The following is a 17,726-nucleotide window of genomic DNA, read 5'->3' on the forward strand; positions in this document are numbered from 1 at the left end:
GTTCGGGCTGACAGCCTTTCCGCGAGGTAGAAACAGCGACTTGCCATGAATGACAGGTGAACTCCCTTCCCAGCAGAGGCTTCAGCCCTTCCTGGTGACAGCCCAAGCGTTAGAAGTAAGTCATGGTGATGAAGGGTTAGTAGCCAAAGTGTCTTGCTGGACCGCTTCCCCCGCGACTCGTTTTTTGGCTTTCTGAGAACCACCTCCGCATGGTAGGCGCTTCCCTTTCCTTCTCGCACCCGGATTTGAATTCGCTCTGGTCCACAGCTGTTGCTGTTACCTTGTGTTGTTTTGCTACTGGTACGTCCAACTCCCCGCATGCGTTACGAAGATGCAGGAATGAAGGGTGGTGCTTCAGAAAGGGCCAGAGCTGATCCAGAGAGTATGCCAGCCTCTCAGAATTCTGGCCTCTGAAATAATTTTTTTGGGGGGGGGTTCCCCAAACTTCAAACTAACCAATCCCACTGCCAGCGAGTCAATTCTGATGCATAGCAACCCTATGGGACAGAGTAGCCCGCCCCGGGTGGTGGTGGGGGTGTTGTGAGGCTGTAAATCTCTATGGGGGCAGGCAAGGCGGTCTCCTCTCTCTCCCATGTGAGGCCCTTTTAACTGCTGATCTTGCAGTTAGCAGCCCAACTTATAATGCATGATGCCCCAGGGGTCCTTGGATGGCCCAACGAACTCAAATTTACTGCCACCGAGTCAATTTGCACTCATAGTGATCCTACAGGGCATGATAGACCTGCTCCCGTGGGTTTCAAAGACTGTAACTCTAACAGGTTCCCCCAATACAACAAAGTAAAGACTGTCACCCTCCTGGTGTAAACTTAGCGCAGGAGGTGAGCTTCCTGTACTCTCTTAGGGCACAAAGGGGGCCAGGGGATGCAGCATTCCGGCAGCGGCAGGAAAAATGGTAGGGCGATGTGTGCACAGGGGCGCTGGGCTCTGTAGCGTTCAGATCTTATCTGTACACAACAGTTAGCGTACTGGGTGCCCTCATGCAGCCCCTGACTTTCCGATTTGTCCCGAAGGCTGGTCCTTCAATCGCCTCATGATCTGGGGCCCATCCCTGTGGATGTGGGGCTCCCTCTGACCGGCAGCCTGGCCCACTCCTGTGACGTGACTGTGCAGTGAAGCCTGAGACTCCAGCACTGGAGGGGACTGCCGGGCTTCTCCTGGTCTCTTCCGACCAGGTGCAGCAGCACCACTTTCCATCCTTGCGTAATGGGAGATGTTGGCCTTTCTTTCTCCCACAGCGTTCTGCCTAAGCCAGCTTCCTGCTTGTACTAGAGGGGTTTGTGCAAAAGTATGTGGGTGTGGACCAACATGCTGAGCCAACCACTGTCCGAGTCTTTTCCCACCTGGCAGAGTCAGGAATTAGCGGCAAAGGTGCTCCATTAAGATGCTGTGTTGTGTTCCCCACCCACCCCCCCTACCCCCACCTCCCGCTGACAAAGCTCGTACTTTACGATACACCTTAAAGAAATTGCCGTTGCTCTCTAATGAAAGATTATTCGCTACCTGCAAGATACTTTAATAGTACATGACTGGATATCGAATAGACAACATTATTTAATCTATGGGCCATTTCGCTTAATTGGCCAGCTCCTTCCTTTCACAACCTTTCTTCCTTTGTTCATTAAAGACCTCTGCCCACATCTGCTTGGGCATCCCAAAATTGGAAACCGCCACCGTATAAGGCAGGCCCTTTTCTGACGTCTAAGACACTGGCCTGTCCTTTGCCCCGCCTGTGACGCCTCACTGGGGAACCTACTAGAATAGTCTAGCTTGTCGGTGTTTCGCATACCAAAGCACTTGCTCAGATTGGTCTGTTTGTCAATGAAGACTTTAGCAGAGATCACATTCCCAAAAGGCATGAACATCTGCAGGATGTCCTGGTCTCCAAACTCCTGTGGAAGGTGGTAAATAAAGAGGTTTGCCCCCTCTGGACCTAAAGGGAAGAGGAGGAAGAAAACACAAGTCAGAGAGTAAGGTAACCCTTGTGTCTTAAGTTCTGAAAGCCCCTTCTTAGGAATGGCTGCAGCAACAGCCGAGGGAGGAGCTAAGCATTTGGCTTTCCTGTGTACGGAGAATGCACAACTGACGGATAAATGCCAAGTGCTGGGGTGACTTGCAGGAAAGTAATTGTCCTTCAGATTTCGCCCCGATTTCCACAGAGACAGTGGTTGGAACGGCTTCCTTCCCACAGCTACTCTTGCAAGGGTCACACGGGCTGACAGTGCATGAGGGCACATTTCTGATCATCAGGGGACAGAGAACCCACTGGGTCGAGAGGTTCCTCCTTTCCTGGATGGCTGTCTTCTGTAGTATGCAAGAGAGGGCCCTGCGCGTTCTAAACAAGTGGCGGCAATTTAGAATAACAGATACAGCCACGATGCTGTATCTCAATCATTTACCTAATTATCCAGCCAGTTTTGATTTGCCAGACCTCTTACCACACAGTCTAAGGATCATCTTTATTAGAAACGGCTGGCAACGAGTCAAGACGGGGGTGTCGGGAGCAGTGTAGCCGAAGCCTCACCACGGTGATCGGAAGGATGCTGCTGGGAACTGGGCTTGGAAGTAGACGCACTGGACGTGGGAGCTCGTCCAAGAATACGGGACACCAAGCTCCGCACTCTCACCCAGGTGCTTCCCGGAACACCCAAGAGGCAAGGGCAGGAGGCAGAAGCCCTCAGCTAGGCTAGCTGGTAAGGGAAGCTCTCCCCTCGTCGCCTCTCATTTCATTTCCTCAACTCTCCCCACCGGCCCAGGAGCGACCCGAAAGGTAGCGGTGGGTGGCAAGAAGGAAAAGGAACAGGGAGGAAATAACCGGATGGAAGGAAATCCTCTGCTGGCTGGCCTACAAGAGGGCTTCAAGAAGTTCACGGGAAAATGCCATCAGCTTTTCCTTCCATTTTCCACAGACTTTTTGCAGCCCCCTTGCATGGCACACCAGAGTATGTTCCAGGTCAAAGGGTGCATGGCATGGGGGCAGATCCTTGGTTGCTGGTCTGTACCTGGTTGGACCTTCCTGGCTGGAGAGTAAGGGCAGGCCCAGGTCTTGGCCTGCCTGGCAGGCATCTGGGAGTGAAGGGCATTCGGGATGGTGTGAAGTGACCCCTCTCAGCTGGTTCATGGAACCTGGACTGGCATTCACAGTGAGGAACCAGGGGCCACAACAGACCCCTTTAGAACAGGTTACCATGTGTGCCCAGGTAGCTGCGGGGCTGGGGTGGGGGTGCGACCTGTGTATATGGATTGGAGGGAAAAAATGGTAGAATTTGCTTTGTAGAAATGAAACGGAATATCTTGTATAAAAGGCAGCCAAGTTATGTTGCCACCATAAGCGAATCATAAAAGGAAAACAATGTTCTAATGAATGGGAATGGGAATTTTTTTTAACCGGGGTGGCTTCTTAAAACAAGTTTCTGATGTCATGGGGAGGGAGCGTGGCTTTCTTACTTAGCTGTTCCCTTTGCACACCGCTCAGCGTCTCCCTGGACTAACGCACACTCCGGGCGAGGCAAGGTGGGGGGGGCTGCATCTAAAGCAGCGGTTCTCAGCCTGTGGGTCGCGACCCTTTTGGGGGTCGAATGACCCCTTTCATAGGGGTCTCCCGATTCACAACAGTAGCAAAATGACAGTTATGAAGTAGAAATGAAAATAATTTTATGGTTGGAGGGGGTCAACATGAGGAACGGTATGAAAGGGTCGTGGCATTAGGAAGGCTGAGAACCACTGCTGGAAAGGACCCCAACATGGCAGGGCTTATCAGGTCCCCCGATGTTTCCTGTGTTTGTTTTTGTATTTAAAAGAAAACCAACAACACACACACACAGTCTCTTAAAAAAAACACAAAACAAAAACCCAAACTTAGTATGAACACATGGAAAAAATCCGACACTAGCTTTCTGAAGGCTACCGTGCCACGCACACCCTTTGCAATATGTATGTAGGTCAAGTCTGCTAACATTCCAGATTTAATGTCCCTTCTAAATAAAAAATCCAAAGGCGCAAATGAGGATTAATGAGACCCAATTTGAATTGTGAGGCACATCTTACCTCCTGAAGTCCAGGGAGAAAATGCAATTTTAATGACCCAAGACAGGGATTACTGGCTACGCTTGGGTAACCCTGGCTTCCCAGAATGCTTTTCTGTCTGACGATGCCGGGCAGGGAGAGGACCAGGGACTCACAGAGACAGTCAGCAGGTCCATGGGGGATTGCTATTTTCGTCCATCATGTCTCCCGAGGAAGAATGCCAACAGCATCACTTCTGAAGACCTCCCTCCTCTTTGTTTTAATCAGCAAGAAACAGTTGGATTTCAGAAGCGGGCCCCCACCCCCATCTGATACTAATTGGGGAGAACAAAAGAACACCCTTGAATGGCAATTCAGACTTGTAGGGCCATAGATATCAAGGGCCAAAAAAAATAGCTCTGAATATTTCTATGTATGCACTATTCTCTTCCTTAAGTGGTAATAAGTCGTTTGTTAGATGTCTTCGAGTACGACTTTGGAGCGTGGTTGTATTACTGGTCCCGGCGCGTTGGGTGTTGACGGTCTATATTTCTCACACGGCGCCTGCTCTGGCACAGAGCACTGGGGTGGTTTGTGAGAATGAAATGTTTCAGGCCAAGGCTCCAGCAGCTTCCTGGGCAGCTTGCGCTACCTGTGTGTAGGGAGTCTTGCCTCTTGAAAATAAAGGGTGACAGGCTATTGAGTGGCAAGAACTCTCCTGGTGACCAACTCTCCTGGCTTTGGATGGTTAGGGATACCCTACCCTTGACAAGATTTGGCTGGGGAGAAAACGGTTCAGGCGTCCTACAACCAGAACCGCTCGTTTGCCTTTGAGGAGACAGGTAGTCCGGAGTGCCTGGTTTCAATCTCTTATCAAGTGAACTTGCTACCCTCTTCTCTAAAGAACCACCGGGCAGACAATCGAGAAGTAAATCTAATATTGAAATCCATTATGGAATAGTCCCCCGCCAGTATTGTCGCTGTGATATGTCATGGTATGGAATTGGAGGCACGGGCCCCACCCTCCCGGGCTTCTGGCGGTCACCTTTACAGGGCAGACCACCACGTCTCCCCACCCACAGGGCCACTGGTGGGCAGCTGAATGCTGACGCATGGTGCCACCAGGGCTCGGTGGAATTTTCCTTTTAAATGACGTTTTACTTCGGCTGATATTAAAACGGATCACATTTCTTGAGCACGGGCTAACGAGGTGAGATGAGGGGCTAATCATTGAACAGCCTCTCCCCCCAAAAAAACCCATTAACGCCCCCTAACCGTGCTACAGGCAGCCCACATATCTAAATATGGATCGTCCGAGTGGGCAATGGATGTTTTGAATTGTTTTATGGTAGTCCCAGGGGTCAAGTGCGGCACCAGCAGTCAATGCCCAAGATTTAATTTAAGTCAGGGAGGTGTTAGGGCAGGGCTGCGGGAGGGGGGGGGCAGCTGTGAGGGCCCAGGAGATGATGGAGAAAGGACCCACACTCTCTGAGATGTGTGGTGTGGACTCCCTCTGCTCACGTGGATCAGGATGGCAATGACACCGGGCACAGAGGGACTAAATGCCGGGTTGTTGTTTTCAACTCAGGAAGACATGTGGTACTTTATGATCTAGGGCCTTCCTCACATGCCTGGTGAGACACAGCTGTCCGAACAGTTGTGCATGTTTTAAAAAACTCGCGACGACAATCACCGCTCAGAGTAAAGAGAAAGCAGCAATGATGAAAAAATAACCGAGGTTCTCACCCAGCTGTCCTTTGTAATGATACTTCCAAATATTTATAAACAGAGACACAATTCCTTCTCCTTCCTTTTCCCCCCCACGAGAACCCTTTAGGCTGTGTCCCCTGAAAGGGTGCAACTTTATAAAGTAAAATTGCTCCCTTTCCTACAGAGCATGTCGTTGAAGTGATCCAAACAGGCGGGGTTTGGAACTGTGGGTGAGGGAAAGCACCTTCTGAACTTCGGGTTTCCATCCTCCTCTGGTCGAACTGTGGCCCCACCCTCTATTCCACACAAGTCGGATAGGCAAGAAAAGGGAGGCCACTGGTTTTATTTCAAAGCAACGTCAATGAAAGAGGAAGAAAACCTTATTTGGAGTAGCTCGTTAGCCATTTTACAATGAGCTTCAATTTATTCTGAACAGTAACTTCCTGAAGTTTATTTTGCCTTATTGGCAGAGAAGCAAGGCAATCAATCATTCATTTGCTGTCTCAGAAGACAACTCCCCCCCCCCAAATAAAGAACAAATCAATCCTTACAGCAGGTTTTATCAACCTCAAAACTTGTACCTATTCAGAGGCAGCCACAGAATCACGCCCCGGGACCCGCAGGAGCGGGACGAGGCTGCACTCAGGAGACAGGTGCGGAGGGATCTGTTGCTAGGGTGTGGGAAGCAGGGAAGGTGCCTGGCAACTTTGTTGCTGGCAGAAACGAAGGCCGAATGGCATGTGAGCGAACCCACACTGTGTTGGCATCCGTCTAAGAGATGGATGAAAAACTTCAATCAAGCGCTGAAAGACCGTCGTCAGACTTTCTCTTGTGAAAGAAATCTGCAAGTCTAAATGTCAGACTGAAACAAGTGGCGTGGCCCTGTGAGCTGCGTGTCTCCACACTATTCCTGTTGTGTGTGTTTCCAAACCGCCGGTTTCCATCCCAAAGCTGACTCCGTTTCTTGGAATGTGCTAGAGAGGAGGTGGTTATCCGCCGGGCGGGCACGTACCTTCTTTCTGGCTGCCTGCCGCGCTCTGCTGCTGCAGCAAGCTCTGGCTGTACAGAGTGGGCAGTGCTGCGGCTGCGTACTGCTGGATTCCTGAGTAGGCCTGCGTGAGCGCGTCCATGGTGCCCGCCGTGCCATTCGTCAAGCCCGTGGCGCCAAGTCCGCCATTCAGAGCCGCCATACCTGAGAGCATTTGAGCAACTTTACCAAAAACCCAACAATAGAGAAGAGAAATAGCACTTACTCATTAGTGCTTTCCAAAGGAAGTTAGAGAATCATTTGACAAGGACAACAGCAAGAGCATGCAGTTAGCACACCAATGAGACTGACAGGAAATGGAAAACATGGAGTGATGGCATAAGAAATCATAGCAATGGAAAACCCAAACCCACACCCAAACCCTGAGCCATGAGAGCCCTTCCTCCGTAGGCCAGGGATCAACTGCGAGGAGGCACTACAGTGAAGGGGACACATCTGCATTCCATGCAATGGGCTACGGGCAAGCACTGTGGCTGCCTTCTTGAAATACAATCCTTCTGCTTCTTCGAACTTAGAAGGATGCAAACAAGACAAAACCCAAACAGTAGCGGCGGAGGTCCCTTCAATGCGTCCACATGGCTCTTGGAGGAGTCACGGAATGAATGGCTCTCAGGTTGAGGGAAAACAAAATAGAAACCCAAACTCACAGCCATTGAGTCAATACTGACTCATAGTGACCCTCTAACCATTTAAAGTCTCATATCGTGTCCCACCTTCTCCCACAGAGCGGCTGGTGATTTTGAACTGCAGACCTTGCAGATGGCAGCCTGATGCTTAACCACTACATCAAGGAGGAAAGGAACCACAAGACTTCTTCCTTAAGCTGTTTGATGAGGAAGTGGCAGGGCAGGCAAGCTCTGTACTCTACAAATGAGTGAGTCAGCAGTTTCACAGCCTGACTTTCCCTAAAACTGTTGTAGAGTGTTTTCAGGAACTAGGGTCTTAGAAATGACCCAGCAGGTTAAGAATTAAGGCACAGCTCTCTCTCTCTCTCTATATATATATCTATATATAATCTCCGTCCTCTAAGGACAGATAACTGAAGCTGTTGATTCAATTCCAAAAGGCTGGAACTTGAATGGAGCCGTTTCAGTAGCAAACAGCTCACACATGCACACATGAATATTCATCAGTGCACATGTACCAGGGTCTCTGCCAAGGAATAAGCTCCATGTCATGTTTTCCAGTCAACCAAAGTGACACCTATGTCTGTAAGTTGGATCTTGGCTGTGAACTAGCATGAACTGGATGTCAGCTGGCAATGTCAAATTCCCCCTGAATACGAAGTGAAAACAAGCAGCTTTGTAGCGGGTTAGTTTCCCGTTGAACTTAGGAAATAGGGGCAGTGCCATCACAATTGTCATCCGTTCCCTTTAAAATGAGGAATACAACTAAGAAAAATCTGTTTCTGGGAAGAATTAACTGAATGCCTCAATGTCAATATTAAAGGGGTCCATGCTGCTGGTTAGAGATGTCATCGTAGAAGATGGCTCAGAGGAAAACGGCAGAGAAGACTCAGGAGAGGACAACTGAGACAATGATGCTTGGAGATTAGAGTATGGAATCAAATCTCGATTCATCTCAACACGCCTATCAATGCTACCGGTTAGCTGCAGAAATAGGGGAGATGGGAAGGCTCTGTTTACTCCATTATATGCTGTTTTGACAACTTCATCTCTTAGGTGAAAAGGACAGTATGCAAGAGAGGAATCAGGCCAGGGACTGAGAGCAGAGGAATCTCAGAGAGCTGCAGGCATGCTTTCTCCTGGGAGGCTTGAGGAGACCAAACGGGGGCTGGGTGATGGGCTACCAAATACAGTCTTCCAAGGAAAGACAGAGGATGGTGGTGAGGATCTCCAAGAATCAAGAGCCCACTGAAAGTAGGATATGAACTCAAGCCAGATCGATGAAGCACAAATATTAACTGCTTCATTTTGGTCAGTCTGTTTGGAATAGGAGGTAGGGATACAGATGACCAAGTCGTGGTGTCACCCACCCCTCTGGGAACTCAGGACCCAGTGTGGGAAGAAATTCTAGGAGGTGAGAGTGAGCAATGACTCACCACTTTTCTCTACTTGGACCCCAAGGTGCATCCCTTCCGACAGGGCTGTGTACGATGAAGCTGCTGGACAAATACGGGCCGAGGCAGAAGCCACACTAATAGGGACACTTCTGTTTAAACCCTGCCACTCAACTGGAGTGGCCTAGAACATGGACCTCCGTGATGTCTTGTCAGCCCAGACCCGAGCAGTTTTCCTGCCCTGAGGTCAGACAAGACCCTGATGAAGGCCTTCCTGGGATTTGAACCACCCTAGCCTGGTTTTTCCAGAGGACTGGATTCCACTGCCGTGGTCACTGCAACCCTTCTATCTTCCTCGAGGAGGATTGTCTGCTTCTACCTCTAGCTCTTTCCCCCTTCTGACCAAAGCAAGAGGAGTGGGGTGGGCAGGGTGCTCACCTGAAACCTAGCACCAGGTAAACACCATGTTCCTGAAGGACTGGACAGATATTTCAGGACTCCATAGGAGTCCCGTGAGGCTTGTAGCTCTTGAAAGTGACACTCCAGCCATGTGCCCACACCCTTCCTGGCTACACTTCGCATGGCTAGCCTGCTTCTTTGGAACCACACCTCAGGGTGGCTCTGCGTTCTTAAGGGGCCTCTGTTAGCTTCTGCTGCCACTATGTCCCAGGAGATCATCTTGGCAGGAGAGGATACACCAGGGAAAGCTTACGGCTCCCAGAGGGAGGACGGGTCGCCCTTGCCGTCCAGTGTCTACCCGTGTTTTCCAACAACAACAATGAAAGGGTAAAAGTTCTTACAAGTGCAATGAAAATACTGGAGACCTGTATTTCCAACATCCAGGAGGCTCAGGAGCATGGACTGGCAGAGGGAGTGGATTAAAATGAAAACACGACTCATTGCTAGAGGGTTGATTCTGACTCACGGTGGTGACCTTATCGGGTTTCCAAGGCTGTAACCTGAAGCCGAGGGCCACATCTTTCACCCCTAGAGGGCTGTTGGTTTTGAACTGCTGACCTTTCAGTTTGCAGCCAAGTGCTTAACCACTGTGCCACCACAATGGTTCTTCAGTAGTCAGTTACATGGAGGAAATCAAAGAGCCAGCCAAAGAAGATGTCAACTTTTAAGAGTCATTCCTGTGAATTCCTAGCGGTTTTCCTGAATGACACCATCCCATGGAAGATAACCTATGTCACTTCAGCGGTGGTTGCCTGATTATCTCTAATAACTCTGGACAATAGAGGCAGAAGTTTAGCCAAGTTAAGGCGAGCAAAATCTTAGGCTTCAAAGAATAGGATTTTTCTTCGAGAAGGTTGAAAGGATTCTTCCTGTGTAATATTGAAGGCTAGGATAAAATGACAGGGGTGGCAAATCTCAACAAGGCCAGGTCTTGGAAAATGGCCTAGAAATATAATGAGCGCACACACTGATTGCTAAGTGCTTTAAACTTACATTGTGCTCCACAGGGCCTCAGCTGACTGTGACCCAAGGAGTGGTGAGATTACTGATGGCTCTGCTACAGTGACCTAGAAAGCTCCATCCAGCGGAGTGTGAGTGTTCTTTGTGGGTGCTATGGGAGGGCACAGCCCACAAGCAGACTCAATTCATGGAAAAGCCACTCTGCTAGGTTTTAAAGAGAGCAAGTGAGCGCAAAAGTGAGGGATGCGTTAATACATTTGAATATATTTATACTCTATTTACTGGGATAATTAAGCTGATACATGAGAATTTAAGTATAATGTCTAGACTCAGGGTAGATGAGTTCTCAAAGGCAGCATCATCAATGGAGTTTACCCACATTTCTGTGTGTAGGGGTTTGTTTCCATGCACATGTATCTACTTGCCTATAAGTTTATATATTCCAAGGATATAGACTAAAACAGTAATTTCATAGTATCAACAAAGAGCAAAAAGACACAATCACATGCCTCAAACATCTCTTCTCTTTTTCTTTACAGAAAAAATGTCCATCAACACTATTGACCGGGCATGTGTATTCATTAAAGCCCTTATAATGCTAAGCCCTGTATCACCAACCATTTGGAAGAATTAGACTGGGTGAACAAGGGAAATGAGGTTGTCAGTTGACAGACATTTACACATACAAAATCAGGTACAGACCTGGAGGTGGGCATATCCGTCAAAAATTGATATCCAGATGTTTCTAAAACATGCCCAGATAACCCTAAATAATAGAGAGGTAGAAGCTCCCATTTGGTGAATTACCCACATTCCTTGTTTCTATCTTGATCGTGTTGTACTGCTGTACTACTGTTCAATTCCCTCATTTAAGACAGTAGGAGCTAGCAAGATGTTTATAAATACATGCACAAAAGAAAATCTTTCTGATTCGATGAGGGCTGCTAGCACAGAACTACAGTATAAGCCAATCTAAATATCAGCTGCGACAGCTAGTTTTAACACAAAAACTGCATACAAAATGTGCTGAAAAAGTTAGGCTATCAAACTCAATAGTTTAACTTTGCTACTTATCTGCTAACCAAAATTCCCTTCTCTAGATGGGCCTACGTGAGTGAAAATCTAGGTCAAATAAGACAATAACATTTGGACTGAGGTGAGTTTGGGAATAAACGGTGTGTTCTAGCTATCTACTTTCTCTTTGTCCATGGGGAAAAGTTGGTTTTGTTCAGAAAACCAGACACCACTCTTGTCATGGCACGAGAGAGGCGGAAGGGGATAAGAGAAAGCAACAATAGCGAGGTCGGGATTTAGAAGCGGACTCTGTCAGGTAACTATTTAACTGCCTTCTTAGAAAAGCATCCAGTAAGACAGGTAGGTAGGTACTCCCCATCATTTCTGCAGAGGAAGAAGGTTTGACTAAAAGGACAGTCTGTGTTAGAAGGTTTTCTCAGCCTTCTATGAAACCATTTGGGCTGAGCAGCAAATAAGCTTAAAGACAATGTTGGGGGAAGAACATGGCTCTGTGCTAGCAGCCCTCATTGAAGCAGGAGGGCTATCTTTTGTGCATGTATTTATACACGTCGGTTTCAGTGAACATCTTGCTAGCTCCCACTGTCTGGTTGGGGTAACTTGAAACCAGATATACTCTTTCCTACTGCCCTAAGAACTATAAACGCCTATATTAACCCAATGGCATAGAATTAAAGGAAAAAAAAAATACAGAGAAAGGTTTTTAACCCTGTTGTCCTTGCCAGAAGCAGAACGCAGATAGCACAATAGCCCGCGCGAGAAGTGGTCATGGTTTTTCTGCCATTCCACGAAGTCCCTCTCCAATAATGATGGGGACATCCCAGCCACGTGCAACATGAGCGGATGGAGGCGAGCTGGATGACGCAGACGAGGACACACCACACGGAGCAGTCAGGAGCACGTGCTGAGGAGGACAACCATTCCCACTGGCCTGTGGCTTTGCAAGGACAGGTGGGCAATCGAATCAGTCCTTGTTTAAGAGGAACTAGGTCCTGGGGCAAGAGAAGCAGCATGAAGTGATGTGTGCGGACCACACGTCCGCGACCTGGGGGAAGGCCGACAGGGTTGGGGCTTCTGCAGAAGGGGATCAGAAAGAGGGGCTGTACCAGAAACAGAAGTGCAAGCAATGGCGGCTCGTACTTGCTGCTGGAAGAGGTGACAACTGGAGGCAGTTTTAACTGGAATGAAGCATCCTGGTTCATCACAGGTAGGGACCACTTCAGGCATTATTCACCAACCAAGAACCACCATGTGGGGAAGGAGAATGGTTCTCTTTTCTTCTTTTTTTGCCTAAGCTCAGGCAAAACACAGTGCACATTTTGGCTGTTTTTCTCCCCAGAGCACCGGAGTACACATTTTGAATAAGGCCCCAAAGCGGCCTATGTCTAAAGCTACTTTCTTATTAAGATGATAAAAATTAGTCCTTATTTGGATACCATCTGGCCTCCTCCTGATCAAATACATTATAAGGTGTTCTTTCTGAAGTTGTAAATGAGAGGATTACTGGGATTTTGTGCTGAAAACATTTTATTTTAATTGCCCGATCATCTTTGAGAAACACATAACTTATTGGATCGTGGCTTGAAATAGGGCAGCTTGCCAAAAATCAAACCAAACCAAACCAAAAGACACCTCCCCCCAAACAATCCAAAACTGACTCACAGCAATCCTCTAGAGCAGGGTTAGAACTGCTCCTGGCGTCTCAGACGAACTCTGTAAGGCAGTTGAAAGCCCTGCCTTTCTCTGGGGCAGTGTGTCATATACTTCTATTCATGCTTATGGTGGGTGGCCTAGCTGTATGACAGGTATCCCAAGAGCATCTCTATTGGCTCTCGTGACCCTGCCCTTGGTTCCCCTCAGGTGAGCAGTGAGAGCGAATTGTGGGGAAAGTAATGGTGTCTCCTTAGTGAGCGGACAATCCGTTTCCCCTATGGATTTGGGAGCCTATCCCAAACAGAGCCTAATCTATAGCTGCCCCACCTGGGCTGAAAATGACAGAAACAGGCTTCTTCCCATTGCTCCCAGAGCTCTTCAGTGAGTCCTGACTCAGGACCCAATGTGTTTTTGTGAGCTCCAGACTAATGTCAACCTGCCCTCGCCAAAAGGATGCAGCACCTTTGGAGAGCTGCTACCGCAGTGACCTAGGATGCAGGGTCTAACGCGGCTTCCACGGGATGCTACTTGCCACAACATCTCCTCTCCACTCCACTTCTTATCCATTTGTCTAAGGCCTCTCTTTTTCCTCCCTTCTCTTTCTCCAGGGCAGGAAGGGATCTGGAAGATCTGATCCACCAGCCTTAATTAGCAAATGGGGGCTTTGAGGCCCAGAAAGCAGGCCGGTGATGTGGCTAAGGTTCCCCAGGTGAATGGGAGTAGACCTGGGTGTCCTGGTTTCTAACTCCTGAGTTCTGCTCTTCCAGCACACTGCCTCTCCGAAGACCAGATTAACACCAGGACCTGAGAGTGCCCGTCAATCTGTGGGGGAGGACAGACAGTCCAGGTCTGAAGAGCTTGTGGGGCTGGTGAGTAGTGAGCTGTTTTCAAGACAAAAACAAATGCAGATATAGCTTTAGTTCCCCCATGGCTTATTCCTCTTAGGTCATTTCTCGCTGACCATTGATTGTGGAGAATTTGGGGGAAGGCTGTCCACCAGAGCAGCAAATACTCACTGTTGATGGTACCTGCTAGTGCATTAATATTATTCAGTCCGACAGTGGCTCCAGCCAATCCTTGCAGAGTCCCAAGGGAGGTCAAGGAATTCATGGCTGCACCAGCAGTGGAATTGGGGGTTGAAGCTGCCACTGGAAAATAAAAGGAAGACAGGGGGAGAGAAAGCACAGATGAGTGAAAGCCAACTGGACCAGAAAGCAATCTGTTGGCCTCGCAGCAGATGGGGCTAGGGAGTCGTTTAATCATCCTGAGCCTGTGAGGCGTGCTCCCATATTGGGGTGTGAAAGACATATGGGGATGGCACTTGTCGCAATTCTGACGATTTGATTTGGTGATTTAAAAAGTCATCAGAGAGTTCTTTTGCCAGGGGAGTTCCAATAAGTACGTTCAGTGCTGGTTGGTGGCGGACATTAGCAAATGCAACCTTCTGAAAGAAGGCTGAGAGGCCAATCCTTCTGGGCAAGGGGGTCTCACGTTACTGGGCAGAGCCTCCGTCTCATCCAGGAACTCCCCAGAGGTGGGTGGTGAAATAAAATGTCCATTGTCACTGTTATTATTGTTATACACTTTCCCAGTTTGCTTTTGAAAACAAAACAAGATCTACATCCTTCAAGTTTGACCCAACACTTGGAGACAGAGGCAGTGAGAGAGGGGAGCGTGTTATGAGATCAAACCACTTTGGTTTCAACCCTTTCCCTCTTCCTTTTCTTCTAAAGTAACTGTTTTCTAATTCACGTTTTATAGAAACTGCCATCTTAAAACGTGCAGTTCTGTGGTGACTAGTATGCTCACAGGATTGCACACCCATCACCACCTCCTACCTTGAGAACATCTTTACCACTCCCGAAAGAAGCCTCCAGGTAAGCAATCACTTCCCCCTCCCCACCTCCTGCCCCCATACTGGCAACCTCCCATCTATTTTCTGACTTTATCCATTTGCGTGGCCTAGAGATTTCCAGTTTGTGGGCCATATTGAAAAAAAAAATCACTGGTTCATTTATAGGCATTTGGACACATTTTGGTGATTAGAAATCATGACGCTGTCAACATTTGTGTACCTTTTTAAGGGTAGGCACGTGTTCTCAATTCTCTTGGTTAGATATGGATATACGCCTGGGAGTGGAATTTCACTCCGATGTCATTCATTTTAGGTTTAACCCTCCCAGGCACCCTCAGACTGTTTTCCAAAGGGGCTGCACCCCCATTTATTTTGCATTGAGAATTGCCTCTGTCAAAAGCATCTTCAATGATCTTACATGAGTATAGTTTTGGAATGTGCCGATCTTTTCCATCTCTCTTACTTTGCAGGGTAAATCAAACTCTGACCATTACTTTATTCTCACTCACTGCCAGCGAGCCTACAGCACAAGGTAGACAGAACTGCTCCTATGATAAGGTGACCAGATTTAGAGCAGGACACCATTGACTGGGGGGGCGGGGGTAGTTCCTTGATTAAAAATTTGGTCTATATAGTCAAATAGACCATTCCCTAGCTTGTCATGCATTCTGGCCCAAAATCGGGACGTCTGGTCCCCTTACCTTACAGGTTTCTGAGACTAACGCTAAACAGGCCAAGAAAGTCTCATTCATCTCTCTCGGAGCAGCTGGTGGTTTCGAACTGCTGACTTTGAAGTTATCAGTCCAGCAAGTAACTGTTATGCTGCCAGGGCTCCTCAACCACTGGCAACAAGAAGCCTTTGGTCCGTTTCTAGCTGGGAAGGCACCTCATGGCAGCATCCTCTCTGAGGGCCAGGATGCCCCTCCATCCTGCTGGAGTGCCCCTGCCCCTCGGAGCTCATCCTTATTCTGCCTTCAGGGGCTGCATTTTGTTGCTTGAAACACACTTTTCTTGGAAGCCCTTTGTGTGAGGGCCAGATGCAATTCACCTCTCCCTTGTCTCCTTTCGGACACCACCAAGCCAATGTAGCCAATCCTTTTATATTGAAGACTTTTCAAATATACATAAAAACAGAAAACATAAACTCCCATCCAGCTTGTAGAATACTTGAGAATCAATCTATCCTCCTTTGCCCCTCCTTAAAGTCAATTTCAGACTGATGTAATCTTACCTCTAGGCCCTTCAGTATGCAGCTCTGAAAAATGTGAACATTTTCTTTTAAAGCCACAAAATCATTGTTAAAGTGAAATTTCAAAAAATTTCTTGGACTCATTATTTGGTGGTATAACGTTCCCCCCTCCTCCCCCATGGTGGGCAAGAATAAGACTGGTCTTCAGTTTTCTTTCTATGCCTTTCCTTAGATCTGCTACCTGGTTTTGCCAGTGAGTTGATGAACTGATGCTTCCTTATGGGATGACTTAAAAATACTGATTGTGGCCCGGGGAAAATGGCGACCCGATAGGACGCACCCATCCGGAGCTCCTGCTGCCAGACCAGAAAATTGGGAGGTGAGGTGGAGTCCAGAAATTAGAACTAGGGTCTCTCCTGAACCCCTTTTTTTGTGTGTGACTTTCACTCACAAAGCAAACCAAGAACGCTTTAAAGCACTCTAGCTTTGGCGGGGCCACAGCTTCTCCAGGCTGACGCCTTAAAGGGGACAGTACCCCAGACACAGGAGAACCCCACGCCGGAGCTCTCCACCTAGGGAGTGGCGGTGGCTAGTAGCCATAACTTAGAATAGATTATTACCTGAAGTACATCGTGGTGTGGGAGAAAATAAGCGGAATTAATTCCAATTGGCCGAGAAGGAAACAACCCCCCTGATAAGCTGGATCTCCCCCTCTGGGGACCAGCCTGACAGCCCCCAAATCAGAGCACATCACAAGCAAAAAAAAAAAAAGGTGAAGTATATATTATTGGTTAATATATCAAACCGCAGTCTGGCTTCTCAGCTCCAAAGAGTACATAGGCTGGGGTCATTAGCCTAAATCAGCATAAGAAGTAACATAGCTGAGGAATTCCAGAACCCAGCTACAGGGCCTGGCGGCTTTTTGCATAACAAAGACCCGCTGTAGCAAGTGTCAGTTTCAAACAGCATGGAGCTGCAGACTAGAGATTGTGTGTGACAAGTTAATTTGATTTTAGTCTAGCTGGCCAAGGGGATAATAATAAAAAAAAAAAGCCTCTGATCTAGTAGTAGGACACCAGCAGCCTAGGTAGTACAAGCCCTAGACCAGGCTGTGGGACACCCGCCCCCGCCCTGCAGTGCTACAAACAGCACAAGGCAGGCATACCAGTAAAATCCAGAGCTCAACGGACACCTGGTCACAGGTACGATCTTGCCTTTGAAAGTAGTCCCACACAGCATCTGTAGAACCCTACATAAAACGGGTACAGCACCCTGCTACCTAGAGTTGGAACTCCTCCAGCTTCACGGAAAGGTTATCAAGCCTCAGTTATCACCTTACCTACAACTCTATTTTCTCTTTTATCATAAACTACTACTGACTTCCAGATCACTACCCTCCATTTAGGGCAAATCAACCCACAGAGCAGGAGGAACTGAAGCCCGCCGTCCGTGGGAGTGCCGAAAACTGCACAAGGCAGCTGGGACAAACATCTACACTGCGCTGCTGAGGAAACCTCCGTTGGACCTCTAGGTGAGCTCATCAACTAGGGCAATACTGCCCAGCACCACTGGGTCCCTGCATTAAAAGGGCACACCAAGCTGTCGTTGTGAGGCAGGGTCTAAACCCCTTGGGCCCAACATACAAGTAATCAGGGATCAGCTATCTCTTTATTTCCCCCTCCTCCCTCTTTACCATCACAGACAATCTTAGTGAACACAGTGGGTCTTTTCTTTTCTCTTTCTCTCCTCTTTCATTGTTCTCTTCGCTTCTCTCACT

General features: G+C 48.2%; 1 protein-coding gene across 5 annotated transcripts in view; it reads right to left on the reverse strand.

Annotated features, from left to right (window-relative positions):
- Positions 1-17,726, reverse strand: part of CELF2 (CUGBP Elav-like family member 2) — a 512,058-nt gene that overhangs the window by 6,117 nt on the left and 488,215 nt on the right. For 3 of the 5 annotated variants that reach the window (XM_045285616.1, XM_045285615.1, XM_045285618.1), the window contains 3 exons: positions 13,934-14,053; positions 6,746-6,943; positions 1,808-1,951 (listed from right to left, as the gene is read on the reverse strand). In XM_045285616.1, coding sequence (XP_045141551.1) covers positions 1,808-1,951; positions 6,746-6,943; positions 13,934-14,053 — 462 coding nt within the window. Of the gene's footprint in view, positions 1-1,807; positions 1,952-6,745; positions 6,944-13,921; positions 14,054-17,726 lie in introns of all 5 variants that reach the window. The other 2 variants (XM_004712629.2, XM_045285617.1) reach the window with 2 other exon arrangements.

Source organism: Echinops telfairi, unplaced genomic scaffold (genome assembly GCF_000313985.2).
Source record: "Echinops telfairi isolate 266 unplaced genomic scaffold, ASM31398v2 ScPeMD7_7473;HRSCAF=8511, whole genome shotgun sequence".
Taxonomy (NCBI): Eukaryota; Metazoa; Chordata; class Mammalia; order Afrosoricida; family Tenrecidae; genus Echinops; species Echinops telfairi.